The sequence below is a fragment of the Monopterus albus genome, unplaced genomic scaffold (assembly GCF_001952655.1).
Source record: "Monopterus albus unplaced genomic scaffold, M_albus_1.0 scaffold121.1, whole genome shotgun sequence".
NCBI lineage: Eukaryota > Metazoa > Chordata > Actinopteri > Synbranchiformes > Synbranchidae > Monopterus > Monopterus albus.
This window is the reverse complement of record NW_018128001.1, coordinates 472,303-485,582: the sequence shown is the minus strand read 5'-3', so window position 1 is coordinate 485,582 and position 13,280 is coordinate 472,303. Positions and strand designations below refer to the sequence as shown.

The 13,280-nt window shown below is 44.5% G+C and overlaps 1 protein-coding gene across 1 annotated transcript in view; it reads right to left on the bottom strand.

Moving 5' to 3' along the window:
* sdc4 (syndecan 4) overlaps positions 1–13,280 on the bottom strand; it is a 16,433-nt gene that overhangs the window by 1,571 nt on the left and 1,582 nt on the right. Inside the window, exons 2-4 of the mRNA XM_020612164.1 lie at positions 521–728; positions 377–420; positions 1–192 (exon numbers count right to left, since the gene is read on the bottom strand). The exon at positions 1–192 is cut by the window's left edge and continues 1 nt beyond it. Coding sequence (XP_020467820.1) covers positions 1–192; positions 377–420; positions 521–728 — 444 coding nt within the window. The remainder of the gene's footprint in view (positions 193–376; positions 421–520; positions 729–13,280) is intronic.

Here is a 13,280-nt window from a genome sequence, read left to right as displayed (position 1 = left end):
GACCTCTGGCGTGTTAAAGATGCTGTCGTCGCTGGTGTGGGCCATGAGGACATTGGATGGATGCTCCTCGCTGGTCTCGGCCTTGTTCCCCAGCAGAGGGATTTCGTTACTGTTCCGGACGATTACCTCCTTGTTGACCGTGGGCTGCACCGGGCGCTCCACCTCTGGGATCTTGTTGTTGTTCACATCAGGCTGAGGATGAAGAGAGGGATTTAAACGTACCGCCCTGCACGTCCACAAACTGAACTCTACATGTGCACCAACACCACCAAAACATATTCTTTTGAACGAGTCCACAAACAGGTTGCCATCATGATAACCAGGTGCAGAGTAACAGCCATAGCTCTGACATGTTAAGGTAAATCCAGACACTCACCATATCTGAGGGTCTGGGCTCTGTTCCAGGCGACACCGTAACTCCTGCAAAAACAAGATTCTTCATTTCATCTTATTTCAAGAAGAACACCTCCAATACAATTCTAATTTCAATAAGTAAAACATTTTATTTGTGAAGACTAACCTCCGTCGCCAGATCCAGAGATGTCATCATAGTCATCCAGGTCAGTGTGGTCATCATCCTCATCCTCATCTTCATTGTCTGTGAAGCCGAAGTCTGAGTTGTTTAGGGAGTCTCCCGATGACTCCAGGTCGACCTCGTCCCCGTGTTTGGTCTTGACAGCCATCTGTGTGGTCTTCATGGGCATCCACGTCTCTGTCTCCCTCACCTGCTGGGACACCAGAGACAAACGGGTCAGAGGGATACGCTGGTGAAAACAGTCACCATCTCAGTTTTGTGTGGTACCATGATGACATTTGTTAGCCAACAGTAAACAAAGTACAGCTGAGGCTGATGGGAAAGTCAGTTTGGTTTATGATCACATACCTACAAAAGTACAGAGAAAACTAGAAACGCTAGATGAAAAATCAGAGGGTCACCAAAGTCACCAGGACTCTGAGAACCATGAACAGCCGAAGCTAGTCTCTAGGCAATTCTCTCAAAAACCAGGAGTATCGACGTCATCCTCTGGGAACCAGCTGTGTAAAGTTTTACAGAAGTCCATCCAGTAATTTGAGATATTTCACCAAAATGGTGGACAAGAGAACAATATGCCGTCCCTACGGTCATGCTGCACTCATGGCTCAAGACGGGAGAGAAAACCAGGCACAACAATCACACGGACTACAACTCACCACCAACGAATGGAATGTCGTAGCCAGTCCATCTGCTCCAGCACCATTTTCATCTGAAGCTCCCTTTCTACGGTCTCTGTTCAGGGAGACGACCCACAGGTTGAAAGACTTCTGTTCCAAGTGCACGGCGGCGACACAACTAGACAAAACTAAACCTGCATATCACACAGACTAATGAGCAAAAACACAGCTGATGTACCAGAGGAACTCTCCGTCATCGTCCTGACGCAAACGCACAAAGAAAAGCCACCATTAGCAGACAACAACTGGCAGCCTGCACCCGATATTCCAGGGTGTGACGGAGGACTGATGGGAAACGGAGAAAACTGGAAAAGCACAAACAAAAACAGGCCAGTTCCTGTTTTGTTCAGAGATGTAAAGTACACGTGTTGCACTGTTGGTCTGACACATCAGGACTTCAGGTTATTGTGATGTCATTATTCAGTGTTTTCTAACATCTTACAGACCAAACAATTGGTACTTTGGCTGTTTTTGTTAGAGTTACAATAAATCACTCTGGACTCCAGACGTTTTACTGACAACAACCTAATCCCATCAGGCAGTAAATAAATCAGAGCTGAAACAAGTCGTTGATTAACTGATCAGTCGACTCAAAACTGGCACCAGTTCTGACAACTCGCTATGGTTGTTGAATCAGACAAAAACCTTTTTCTTGGCTTTCCAATGCCAAAATTAGATTATGTCAATTCAAACCAATATGAAATTAAAAAGCAAAAACAGCAGTTTTCCCTGGTTCCAGCTTCTTAAATGTGAAATTTTGCCGTTTTTGTAAAACCTTAAAATTAAAGTGACTATTTATAGTTGTTTGGCTTCAATAAGACTGAATACGTTAGCGAGCGATTCAACTATGAAAATAATCAGGAGTCGCAGCAACATGAGCACGTGTTCTAGTTCGATAGACACTTTGTCCGGTAGCAACAGCAACGATTACCAAAAGTCAACCAAAGTTAAAGTGCAAGACTAAAATATAAGGGAAAAATAAAAAGGTCAACAAATATGAGTAAACAACTTCTCAGACAAAGGCAATGATCTTGATTCATTCTCAGCTGCTAAACCTGAGTTAACTGATAACTCAAGTCAATCACCTGCAGACACATTGACAAGATGGTCAGCTTTTGTGCCCTGGTCACTTTTCTTTGCAGGGAACGAAAAGTCCAGACTGCAGACAGCAGAGCATTGTGGGAGAAAAGAGGAACAAGCCTTTTTAATGAAACCTTCCATTTACCGAGAACAAAAGTTGACCACAAATCTCACTGGAACCAGGCCTGGCCATCCCACAGCATCCCCATTTACCCACACACAGACAGTCGTGCTGATGTCATGAGCTCTCCTCCTAACTACTTCCATCTGAATCTTGTCAGGGTCTTCAATACAAGGGTTAACTGGTGGCTAAGCCTACTGGGGGGGGCTCCCAGCATCACGTGCATGTTCTCCAGTACTCAGTAATGTTTGAAGGTAATCCTCTCTGCCTTTAAAAGTGGCTGCTATGAGCAGGAGGAGGGGAGGGGCTTGTCCGCTGTGACTGCTACGTGCTGCAACAAGCCCGGTGACTCGCGTTACAGGAATCCTGCTCATTCAGACCATAACATCCATCCGAGTCAGGAGTCTTCAATCCACTGGCAGCATGAGTCATTGAAGCACCTTTTCCTGCAGGAACACCAATACTTCACATCATTCCCTCAGGCAGCTGTTTGAAACCTGCAGGTTTAAAGGTGCTAGAAGCTACTTTTCCAGCCAGCGATGACTGACGGGGCAAAAACCCCGTTTTCAGGCAGGGCAGTCAAATCCATCCCCAACATCTGCTTTTCTAGCTTTATCTCTGATTGTTGAGCAAAGCTTTGTTTTAGAAGTAATTTCATCATCATTTCCTTTGTAATTTGATAGTTTCTAAAGCTGAAATAAGAGCTACCACATCCATTAAAATAATTTCTCTTTCCCAGCTACTATTGAAAACTATTTCCACACATGATTCAAGGTATTCTTGTCCATAAATCAGTGTCATATTTGTGCATGTTCACCTATTGTGTGTTGATTCAAAACTTTTTAGGTCGCTTCACTGATATTTCCCCCAGACATTCCTTTCCAGGAAACGTATCCAGAAATGATGGACATGTAGAATAAAGTGTCAGACTGCTGCTAATTAATCATGAACATCCTAATATTGCAAACAAATATTTGATTTGTGAAACTCATTTTTAAACCAAACTACTCACTCACTGAGTGTAAATGAATAAAGTCAGTGGGGTAATGAAGAAGTTATGGATTACACCACTGAACACGTTTCTGTTCAGTGTTAAAAACAAAAATGCTGCGTGTATTTGGCTTCCACACAGTTTCAAACAGACAGCAAGTTCAACAGCCAGAAGAGCCAATATGTTCATCTGTCAGTGTCCTGGAGTGTCAGTAAACACTCCTGGTTGCTGCTGACCTTTAACCCCCCTATGGTGAAACGTGGACGTACCTTTGCGTCCTGCAGGGATGAACTAAAAGATACTGGTAACTGAAGTGCTCCAACAACAGTTGTACAGGCCGACTGAGACCTGTGCCAACAGGCCTGGTACATTCAGTGGAACAGAGCAGGGGGAGACAGATGAAAAGCTGAGGGGTTTTTGTTAGGTCTCCCTAATGACGACAGCCTTTGAATCTGATTTGGGGGGGGCATTACATCTTTACTACATTCTCCACAATGGGACTCAGGCCAAGTTTCAGTCTGTCCAGGCAAAAAAACTCCCCCAGTTCCAAGAACATCTTTGGGAACAACACGCCCACAGCAGGGGAAGAAACCGCACGCCTCCGTTTCACAAGTCTGAGGATGCATTTAAAAACAGTCTGTACATAAAATGGAAGATATTTAACTCTGTTGGTGCACAAACGGAGGAGGACGGTGCAGCTCCCCCCTCTCCAAACCAGCTCAGACTGGCACAGAGAAAGGAGAGAGGAGAGTCCGAACAGTGGTTATGCAACCGAGCAAACATGAAAATCAGCTCTCACGTGGTGATTTTACCAAGACTGGGTGAGCCTCTGTGATTTGTTAAACTAGGTCCCTTTAGTCAGGACTGCCTGCCGCTCAGTGACTGAACGAAGGAAAAAAAGAACCTCAAGTGTCAATAAATCAAAGAAACAAGAATATTTTATGTTGTAACTGGAAATAAAAAGATCCTCCAGAACATATGAAAGCAAACGTACGTTAGCCAGGATCCCTTCTCCGACTCCACATATAAACTCATTAAGTGAATGTGCACTCAAACACTGTTATTATCTCCAAGCTTCACAGCCACATACAGTCACGCCCTTGTGTTATTAAACCTAATGTGTTAACAACCACAGCCTTAATGGGCTCTGCAACACCAACTCTGGCTGTGTGCCTTCCAGCAGAAAACCACACAGACATCCTGGAAGACGACAACACCACCACACACTCCATGTAAAGTAAATGCACAACAATGCTGCTTTCAAGAGAAAGATCAGGTTTGTTCATGTATTAGGCTCTAATGTGTCGCTGTTGGAAAACCTTAATTTAGAACAAAACTTTAGACTTGAAGCTGGTCAACTACCTTGACTGGCAGCCATTTTGGCCCCAGCAGATCACCATTTCCACTCTCAGCAGAGGCTCTTGTATTTCTGCCTAACATGGATAACAGCCAACCAAATGGCTTTAGTGGAGACACCTGGGAAATTGTGTGTCTGTTTGCATGTTGAGTATTTAATCTGATACTGTGCCAGAGCATGCAGTAACTTTCTACTTCCATAACATGGATCTCGGCAGTAAAATCTAGGGTTGGGCCAATGGACAACATTGCATCCACTAGGACTTTCTCAGTGAAGCGTCTGACTTTGGAAAGCCTCCCTAGACATGGTAAAACTCAGCAGTACCAGCTTTTGCTCCTAAACTTTGCAGATCCCCAATTGTCTGCATTCAGCAAAAGGCAGTCAAGACACCCGCCACCCAGCCTTTGGATCGGTCTCTTTCATCGACACCAAACAATGCCAGTGGATGCCTCAAGAGCATATCAATGACCAAGGTAACCGGGGGTACGCCTCCAACAGCCCCCTTCATTACACTGGGGAAACAATCCCTCCATCTGCCGACACTGGGAGAGGCATCTGTTCCCTTCACAAAGCGGCACGGAGGACTACGAAGTATGAAAAGACGGAAAAGAAAACACCAGCCTGCAGGAATGTGCTTCCTTGGTCTTTGTGATGTCCAACGTCTTTTGACCTTTTCATGAGAAGACAATTATTGTTTTCTAACGATATTCAGGTGCCTTTGTGGCCTCAGATCACCTCCTGAGCCCAAAGCAACTAAACTACAATGTGCTTTTAAATGGCACAGGGGGTCTGAAGTGCTACTCGTCACCTTTTTCCTCATTTTCCTCCACATTTCACTCCCTTGCTACTTCATATGTTGTTTTTCCATTTCTTCCCTGAAACCTCCTGCGGCTGGGTGATACTTGAACCAGTAGGATGTACACCATGTACTGTCACCTGATCCGTTACTAAGACGCACTTCTACCGAAAGGACACACTTGGAGTCTAAGGCCTTTGGTTTATAGTACCCAAAGGGCCACATAAGGTGTGAGCTACCGTTATTATTGGGTCGGTACTTCGTTAAAAATCATTCAGCCCCTTAATACATGGTCAGTCCCTCAAGAAGCGACATGACAGACATTACCTTTATCACATCAGTCCTGTGCATGTTAGTGCTAAAACACTGTCCATCAAAACCCTGCCCTGCAGCACGGGGGGTGGGGTTGTCGTTGTCAAATGAGAACTAATGATGTTGATATTTGGGTACAGGGTTGTACCTATCTGGAAATGATGGACATGAAACTCTTACCAGGGTCGGTTATTAACACAAAGGATGTGCTTCACTGGCAAAAGGTACCAGCCTGTGTACACAAAAGCTTCAGGGTCCACAACTATTTGGGGGGTGGGGGGGTTCAGCACCAAAAGTCCCTTACCTGCATAGATAACAGCAGCTGGCAGCTATAGATTAGGGTGCCACACACACACACACACACACACACACCCCTATTAAATTAACTTCTGGGTGGCTTCTTCTCCACAGCACCCTGTGGCTTCTGGGTAATGTAGTATGTGAGTGTCCCACATTAAACACTAAAGGGACACTGAAGACATGTCCACAGACACAATAACCACACAGCTATAGTCAGTGATGACTATATGTTATGTTCTTTTCATTATCACAAAAACAAACATTACTCAGTAAAGTGAATTCACCTTTGATAATGACTGAAACCACTTGTTTTCTATTACTCCCCGCTCCTTTCTTGACTGTGTGAGATAAGCCACAGGCTGTGCCATCAGATAGTGTGAGGTCAGTGTCCACTGGTAAGGCCAACTGAGTTTTAATGGTTTTTACTGGTCAGTTCCTGCTGCAGTTGAAGCCATCCAGCCCTGTCAATTTGATGATTCACCATTATTACAAAAGCCATGATGCAGCATGACAAACTCTTAGAGAAGCCTCAGTCTTCCCAGTTCTTCCACCTTCAACCTCTTTGATGGTAGCTCTGCCTCAGGCAGGCATATCACAGCTCTGGATCTCAGACATTACAGCCCAGTAGATGTAGTGTAAGCTCCTGAAGAGTTTCTATCAGCTGCAGGCCTCAGAAGGCAGAAAACACCAAGAGAAAGACAGGAACTATCCATCTAAGACCAATCAAGTTGTGCTGATTAAAAGCAGCATGAATATGAATCAGTCCCATAAACAACTGTCTAATTTAGACTTCACATGAGAAGACTGGCCACAACAACAACAACAACAACAACTATTCATTTCCACAATCGGATGCTTAAGTTGCCTCTTTATCCTGTGAAACTGCGGATCAGGCCAGTTTCTAGTTCTTTACACCATCAAGCGACCTTCAGTTTGGCTTGATTTAAAGCCACAAGTGAGCCTTTGTCACACTCACTGTAATGTTTCATCCTCCTGCACGTCTCACCAATGTTGATCTTTATCCATCGGATGATAATGTATGAACTGGTGGCACATTATGAAGCAGAGAAACTAGTTTGTCACTGATCAACCCACTGAGCCACTCCCCATCTGAGTCATGTTTAGGTGAAGGAATCCAATTTCAAAGCATCACCTCAGCAGTCAGTAACTGTGTGTGCACTAGATCTTTTTGTCTACCACAAAGGCTGAACACCACATCAGCAGATCCACACCCGAACAGGAACGAGTAGCTCTGATCAGTACAAGATGAACCCGCAGCTTCTCAACATGAGCATGTGTGGCTTTTCTTCATTATAGCAAACTGCATCCTCGTCAGGTCACATTCAAGTTAAGTTTTATTGACTTGATTTCATGATATTTTAGTATTTTGAACTTTTGCTGCCGAGCTAGAGAAGATGATAACCAGATTAGTATACTGGTATCACCGACCGTTCATATGAAGCTGCTGTTGGGTTTGGCCTGAGAAACTGGTCTCGACTGTCGGCCACCATGTTCCTTTCTTCTCTGCAGTGGAGCCAGGGAACTCTCAAATTCCCGTGTCTGGAACATTTTACACACCTGCCTTGAGTATTTTCTGACAGGTGGTGGGAACTGTAACAGTAGGGGACTCAGCCATCCTTGTGGGGACCACAACTGTACGACCCTAAGTGTAAGAGTGGGAAGACCTACAGGGTTAAACCTTACTGTGTTCACAGGTGCAAGCCAACTGCCCCTTTGGGGACACCGAAGCTTTACTCAGTATGTTTTTAGAAAATAAAATTTTCTTCATTATCTGAGATCAGGTCAGGGTGGCAGCAGGTTCAGTAAGGCAGTCCAGACGTCCACACCCCGTCTCTAAGGGGCTCAGCTCCTTCTTCACCATGGCGGTCTGATACAACGTACGCCTTAGAGCTGATGCTGCCCCCTTTCCACCAGTCAGTCTTAGTTTTACCCACAAACTGAGAAAATAAAACCCCAAGTCAAACAAAAACACTTAGGAAATTGAACAATTCTCTTCATTTGTTAACAATGTGCTTCTCATCTTCAGCAGAACACAAGCATTTTTGTCACTTCTCTAAAACCAACAGGAAACACTGGAATGCACACACACGCTGTGTTTTCATTCCTTGTGGGGACTTTACATTGATTTCCTGTAGACTTATCCTAAGCCTAACCACAACCACTACTTGCCTAACCCAAACCCTGACCCCAATACTTAACCTAACCTCATCCTAACCCTAAACCATGTTGCCACCATAAAATTCAGTGATTTCCTTGTGGGGACCAGCTTCTTCCCACAACGATGGCCAAGTCCCCACAATGTGAGTGCGTTAAGGCGTTTCAGTCCTCATGAAGCAAGTAATATAAAATGCACGCACACACGTGCACACACACACACACGTTAATCACAGCTGAATTATGAGGATTTGAAACAGACAAGGTGGCCTTTGTTGTTGACAATAGTTTCAATGACTGTGGTGCCCACATGGGCTGGCTGAGTGAGCCAGTGGTCTAACACAGAGGGAGACGTGCACATGTACACACACACACACACACGCTGCATGCACACTCACCCACACCACATCAAAGAGGAGCTGTTTTATTGAAACACATTTATCAGGAAGGATGTCTGAATGAGGGGAAGCCATCGTACCACAAAAGCACCGATCTCTGGTGGCTTTGTGTGTGAACTGTATGTGGCGTAAGAGAAGCCTGACAGGAATGAGGCGAGTATAGGTTCATGTGCGAGGGGTAAATTTCCAGAGAAACATCACAACAGTTCTACTGAACAGTGAGACTTTACTGTGGCAAAACCCCACCACAATAAAATGTTCTGTCACTGCTAAAGGAAGAACTAGTTCAGACTGACGGCGTCTACATAGTCACAATCAGGCCAGAAACACTGAGCTGATGAACAAACCGAGTGTAGCCCCACACTGGGGCTGCATTTAACTATTCTCTTCATTAACGATTTTAACCGACTAATCATTTAAATTATAAAACAGGCACATTCAGTTTTCAAACAGCTTTTTTTATTTGATCACCTGCACAAAAGCTAAAAAGTATTAATTGACAGTGACATGAAGAAAAGGAGAATCCTCTGATTTGAGAAGCTGTAACCAGGAAACTTCAGACAAACTGATAAAAACTATTATTCAATCCTAAAAACAGTTGCTGATTGCCTTTTCATCAGCAAACAGGTTAACTGACGTGTATGAAAACCAGAAGCAGGCCAATAATCATCTGAAACCATACACAGGTGTTGCAGCAAACCTGTCTCTCTCTCACACACACACACACACACACACACAGGAAAAGCCTTCTAAGCCATGGTGTCTTTCTAAGAGTGCCACTAAACATCCATAAAAGACTCTGGCATGTCACATAGCTCCTCTGATGACGTTACATGTCACATAGCTCCTCTGATGACGTTACATGTCACATAGCTCCTCTGATGACGTTACATGTCACATAGCTCCTCTGATGATGTTACATGTCACATAGCTCCTCTGATGATGCTCTAGGCCTAGGGTGGAGCACTCCTGCTCACCACCTCCATTTTTCAGCTCAGACACAGTCACATAGCTCCTCTGATGATGTGTCACATAGCTCCTCTGATGATGTTACATGTCACATAGCTCCTCTGATGATGTTACTGAGGTGTTTAATTTTGTTACAGAGCTCTAGGCCTAGGGTGGAGCACTCCTGCTCACCACCTCCATTTTTCAGCTCAGACACATCTGTTCAGCCTGGGAACAAAAACACTGCATCAGTGCTGATCGTGGCCAGCAGTCTGGCTTCAGGCCTGGGACCATCTGTCAGAGTACGACAGGCTGTCCTGGGACTGCAGGGCCGACATCAAACGAGCTCCCAATGGAAACGCAGTACGGATCGTATTGCCATGTTCTGCCGTGGCCCTCTATATTTTACTAGCCCGCCACAAAGCCACAGCAGCTTCTCTTTTCAAGCCTGGGGCAGGTGGCGGGGAGGAAAACGAGTGCATTAGCCTCCACGTTTCCAAATAAACGACATACTGTTAGTCAACTGATTTTAAATCCTCACTACAAAACATATCAAAACACCTGTAGAGCTGAAACAATCAGCTGGTTGGTTATAAAAAAAAAAAAAAAAAAAGGTGTCTCAAACTGGTGGAGAAGAAAACAGCTGAAGTTTTCAAACCTCAGACGCTCAGGCCTAGAAGAACAGACGTGTGTGTGGTTTATCTATTAATCTGAGACTAAAGAGGAGGAAGAGCAGCCGATTCTCACATAGGGAAACTGAAACATGTCAAAATCAAATGAGCTGCTGATCGAGCCAACTGTTGTAGTGCTTGTTTTAAAAGTTACACAACTTGTTCACTGAACAGTTAGAAAAGTGACAAATCTAATCTGCAACTGTTTTTGATAATCGAAGTGACAAATCTAATCTGCAACTGTTTTGGATAAATCGTTTAGTCATCTCAGTCATTTTTCAAGCAAACTTGACTCGACTTCTGCCCTAAATGTATTCATATAGTTCCCGTTACAAGTGCCAGAATATGTAGTGGTTGAAAAGGGGCGGAGGGAACCCGATTCTCGACTGCTCTCCATCAGAGGCAGGAAGAACAAAACCCTCCCCTCTGTGCCGACATTCCTCAGCCCAAGGGATTTTATAGATCGGCGGACAGCAATGCAGGAACCATTATTACATCCTAGTGATACTATTTATCACGCTCCCTGCTTCCCCACATCCTTTTCACTACTCAGGCTTTCAGCGCACCCCATCATGCAAAAAAAGAAAAAGTTCTTAAAAACTCGTCTCTTTCTCGTGCAAATGACTGAGGCCTAAATGGAAAACCAGCGACATTCCAACAAGCTGTAACATTCTCAGCCACAAGGCCCCAAAGGCAACAAGCCGGGGTTTGGTGGTACAACATGGATTAACTTCTGGGCAAAGAGGAATTTTTTTTGCCCTAATTAACCAGCACAGTTGTTACCACAGGCACATTAAGTGCTCGGACGTCGCTAACAGAAATGAAAGCAGTCACTTCTGTCGATTAAAGATGAGATAGCCAGGTTTCCATTCAAATGCAGTCAACATATTTTTGCATAGTGGCAGCAAGTGCTGACGTCCATCTTTGTCTACAGTATGATAGAAACATTTTAGAATTGTCAGCGTTTACATTCTTCATGCTCAAATCAAGTAGATTAAACCAGCTGGATGGAAAAACAAACAGCTACCGTACTTACCTGTATTTCACCTTCACCTGACGCGTTGCCATCCAGGGCCTGCAGTGAGGTCAGTGGAAAAAGGCTAGAGAGCAGGATTTGTTTGGCCCGGCCTAACTCGGACAAACTGATAAAACTATGCACAAGGTCTGAGTGGCACAGCCTGTCTGGCAATTCGGAACGGTTGACTTTTTTTTAATAAAAACACATGGGAAGTGAGGCTTTGTTAAGTGAAGCAATAACTTCCCAAAATTACAAATCCCTTGGCATCCACTTGATAAGAGAGCCAACTCAATCCAGTGATAAAAGCATTCCAATCATGCCTGTGGCTCCCCAAAAAGCTTTCTTTGCATTCAGAGCACGGCCCATTGTCACAGAGAAGAACACTTATCAATTAGCCGGGATCCCCAAAGTAAGAAAGGGACGGGATCTGGAGGCAGGGATTCTGACTTCTCAGGGGCTACGTGTCCATCAAAGGAAAGTGCAGCAAAAAAGACAAAGGGAAAAGTGAGATAACCTGCAGAGGCTTACCTAGAAAAAACAACTGATCACAGAGACAGCAGGTGGGGAGAAGGGCTGAGTGAAGACTGAAGTTAAATCCAGAATAACAGGAGCAAATATGTGAAACATAGCATATTGTGGTGGGAAAGCTGTAGGTACATCCACTCTCAGATGAGCTAGAGGAAAGCAGCGTCCTTTATGAAAAGACCCCAAGGCCCTATTGAGATCCCTCCAAGTGTGCAAAATACCCAAGAGGGCTGGTCAAGGTCACCAAAGGTCACATTCCAGAAGGGAAATCAAAAAGGAAGAGAGGGGAGAGGGAGCAGGAGGGACAACAAAATGAGGCAGAGAGAGCCAGAGGAAACTCCCTGGTTCTGAGGAATGTAACCGACAGCGCTTCATTCAGGCTCATGACCACACCGTGCTGCTACAAGCAAGCAGCCTGAAGACAACCGAAGTTCATTCCTTCAGTCCAGGATTAGCGTTTCTGGCTTTATCATGCCTCACACCAAAGCATGTGATGTGCACATCTTTGAAATCTTGCTGCCCTTTAAAACCAAAATGATTAAGAGGTCTGACATATGTCCAAACCTGGAGTAACTGGTAAAGTCAGTTATGCAATTGCTATTCACCCTTTGACACCACTTGTACCGGCGGGCTGGGAGAACTGTGGGCAGGGTGTTTGTGACATTCAAACTGACTCGACTAACACTCCAGTCTCTGGGACATCCTCACTGCAAACACACATCTGTGCAAGACGAAAGAAACAAAAACCTTAAACTGAGATGTGCGTTTGCTGAACAAACCAAACATCATGTTCCAAACACAATCTGATCACCAGTTCTCCACTACCCCCCCAAAAAAAATGCAACTATTGAACAACTCCTTTCTATTGTTCTTCAGTGAATGCAGAGGCCCAAATCTGCCATAACTAATTAAGCTACTAACTAGTCTAATTAATCAGCTGATCATTTAGTCAGAAAACAGAGGGAAACAAAAAAACCAAACCCTGCCAGTTGTCTAGAACTTAGATGACGTCTTCACATGCCTTTAGCTGAACCATACAAAAACAAGACATTCAGTTCACAAGACAAAGAAAACAGCAACTATTCCCATTTAAGAAGTTGGAACTAACAAACATAGTTATCAACATAGTTGTCTTTCAACAGGTCCTCTGAGAAGAAGCCACCAGTTTCAGTTGTGTGCTGCAATATACTGCCAGCATCACTGCTTCATACGAGATGACTGACAACACACACACACAGTTCTTTCCTTTGGGTACCAGAGCAGAGCGGGGTCAAAGCAGAACTCAGGTGTCTGAAGAAAACATGTCTTTCAACAGAAAGTGTTGACATGAAGAGGCAGAGCAGACGTGGCAATAACGTACAAGACAACAAACCGAC